Source organism: Panicum virgatum, chromosome 1N (genome assembly GCF_016808335.1).
Source record: "Panicum virgatum strain AP13 chromosome 1N, P.virgatum_v5, whole genome shotgun sequence".
NCBI lineage: Eukaryota > Viridiplantae > Streptophyta > Magnoliopsida > Poales > Poaceae > Panicum > Panicum virgatum.
The window spans coordinates 65224763-65226889 of record NC_053145.1 but is presented as its reverse complement, the minus strand read 5'-3'; the positions used below and the strand labels follow the sequence as shown (position 1 = coordinate 65226889).

General features: G+C 59.0%; 1 protein-coding gene across 1 annotated transcript; it reads left to right on the top strand.

Moving 5' to 3' along the window:
* The first annotated feature begins 205 nt into the window (after positions 1 to 205).
* Positions 206 to 1666, top strand: LOC120657550 (phosphoenolpyruvate carboxylase kinase 2-like). Its single transcript, XM_039935886.1, has 2 exons — positions 206 to 1111; positions 1237 to 1666. Exons 1-2 carry the CDS (start codon positions 295 to 297, stop codon positions 1284 to 1286), a joined length of 867 nt encoding a protein of 288 aa, XP_039791820.1. The 5' UTR covers positions 206 to 294; the 3' UTR covers positions 1287 to 1666.
* Positions 1667 to 2127: the final 461 nt, after the last annotated feature.

The following is a 2127-nucleotide window of genomic DNA, read 5'->3' as shown; positions in this document are numbered from 1 at the left end:
CAAATTTAATCGCCAATTAAATGGTTGATTAGCCCTCCCACTAATCCCAGCGGCACGATCTTTAATTAACCAGGCAAAACCGAATGCGTGAGTAGGCTAGGTAGCGGCCAAAAGAGGCAGCGTGGAATATTCGGCTCCCCTCGGACCCGGCCCCCACCTGAACCCCCTGCTGGTGCTGCTGCATTAATAGAGGCGTCCTCGCCGCCCGGCGGGTGGAGACCAGCACACAACTCACCAACGCCGACCAACCCAACCAACAGACCACCACCACTCCCCAGGAGAGCGAGCAGTAGCATGACCGGCGGCGGAGAGGAGGCGCTGAGGAGGGAGTACGTCATCGGCGACGAGATCGGCCGCGGCCGCTTCGGGACCGTCCGCCGCTGCCACGCCGCCGCCACGGGGGCGCCCTTCGCGCTCAAGTCCACGCCCAAGGCGCCGCTGCGGGCGCTGGAGGCGGACCCGCTCGACCTCGCGCTCGCGGAGCAGGAGCCCAAGGTGCACCTCCTCGTGTCCGCGCCGCCGCCCGCCAGCCGCCACCTCGTCGCGCTCCACGCCGCCTTCGAGGACGCCGACGCCGTGCACCTCGTGCTCGACCTCTGCGAGGGCGGGGACCTCTTCTCCCTCGTCTCCGCGCGGGGCCCGCTCCCGGAGCCCGAGGCGGCCGACCTCGCCGCCCAGCTCGCCGACGCGCTCGCGGCCTGCCACCGCCGCGGGGTCGCGCACCGCGACGTCAAGCCCGACAACCTCTTCTTCGACGCCAGCGGCGCGCTCAGGCTCGGCGACTTCGGCTCCGCGGGGTGGTTCGGGGACGGCCGCCCCATGACGGGGCTCGTCGGGACGCCCTACTACGTGGCGCCCGAGGTGGTGGCCGGCAGCGACTACACCGAGAAGGTGGACGTGTGGAGCGCCGGGGTGGTGCTCTACGTCATGCTCTCCGGGACCGTGCCATTCTACGGCGCGACCGCCGGGGAGATCTTCGAGGCCGTGCTCCGCGGCAACCTGCGCTTCCCGCCGCGCGCCTTCGCGGGGGTCTCGCCGGAGGCCAAGGACCTCATGCGCCGCATGCTCTGCAAGGACGTCTCCCGCAGGTTCTCCGCCGAGCAAGTCCTAAGTAAGAAGAGCAGCCAGGCCTTGTCCCTATTGACTCCATTGCTCCCTTGGCAGCATGCATGTGCAGATCTGGTCGTCCCGGAAATGTTCGCTGATGTTTGGCTTGGTGTTAATTTCTACCTGCAGGGCACCCATGGATCGTGTCCCGCGGGGGAAGTGCGGCGGTGGCCTGCTGAATCAGAATTCAGATGCTCCGTTTCATCCATCTGCAGTGTAGATAGGGGGGTTCGTCCGAGAGGAGTAGAGCCACCTTTTGCAGTTGATTTTTGCTTTGTTTCTGGCAATCGTCGATGGACAGTAGTGCCGTAGTTTGTAGCAGTAGCAGTAATCTACCATAGGCGAGGGCTCACACTCATGAAGCAGGAATTTGGGGCTTGGCTTCCTTGAGTTTGTCAATGTCGTTCGTCTTGTTTGCTCTCTGTAACCCATGTACAGAGTCTTCTTCCTGCTGAAGAAGAGAGAACTAGACTTGTTCTGGACAAAAATGGATCCAAAAAAATCGGAAAACCCCATGTACAGTTCAGTCGTGTGTTTGAGTCTCCGTGTGTTTCTTCCATTTTGCCAGCGAATTTCTGTGCTTCCTATATCTGAATTCTGAACCCTGGATGAGTACCCTGCTGTGTGTTGAGACTTGAGAATGCGCTCATCTGTTGATTTGCTGATGGGAATACCAAATGGTTTTCAGATTTTTGTTGGTACCACCGATTTGATTTGAGAAGATAGGCAGTGAGATTTCTCATCGCTCTGTTTTCAGTACACTATATAACTGTGCTTGGCCTGTAAGAAGGGAACTGTGCTTTGCTGCTGATTTCAGTTGCCAACAAAATCATTGTTGCATGTTCAGTCTTGAAAATGAGGCGGCTGTTCGGTTGATGGAGATCGCATTCAGATATCAGCAGTTCATCCCGTGATCACAGATGCCGCTGCCTCAAGCCTCAAACTGAATCCGTTGGCTGTGTTTGCGCCTGTCGCTTCTGAAATTGCTCTAAACAACTTTTTTGAATGGATGCCGATCAG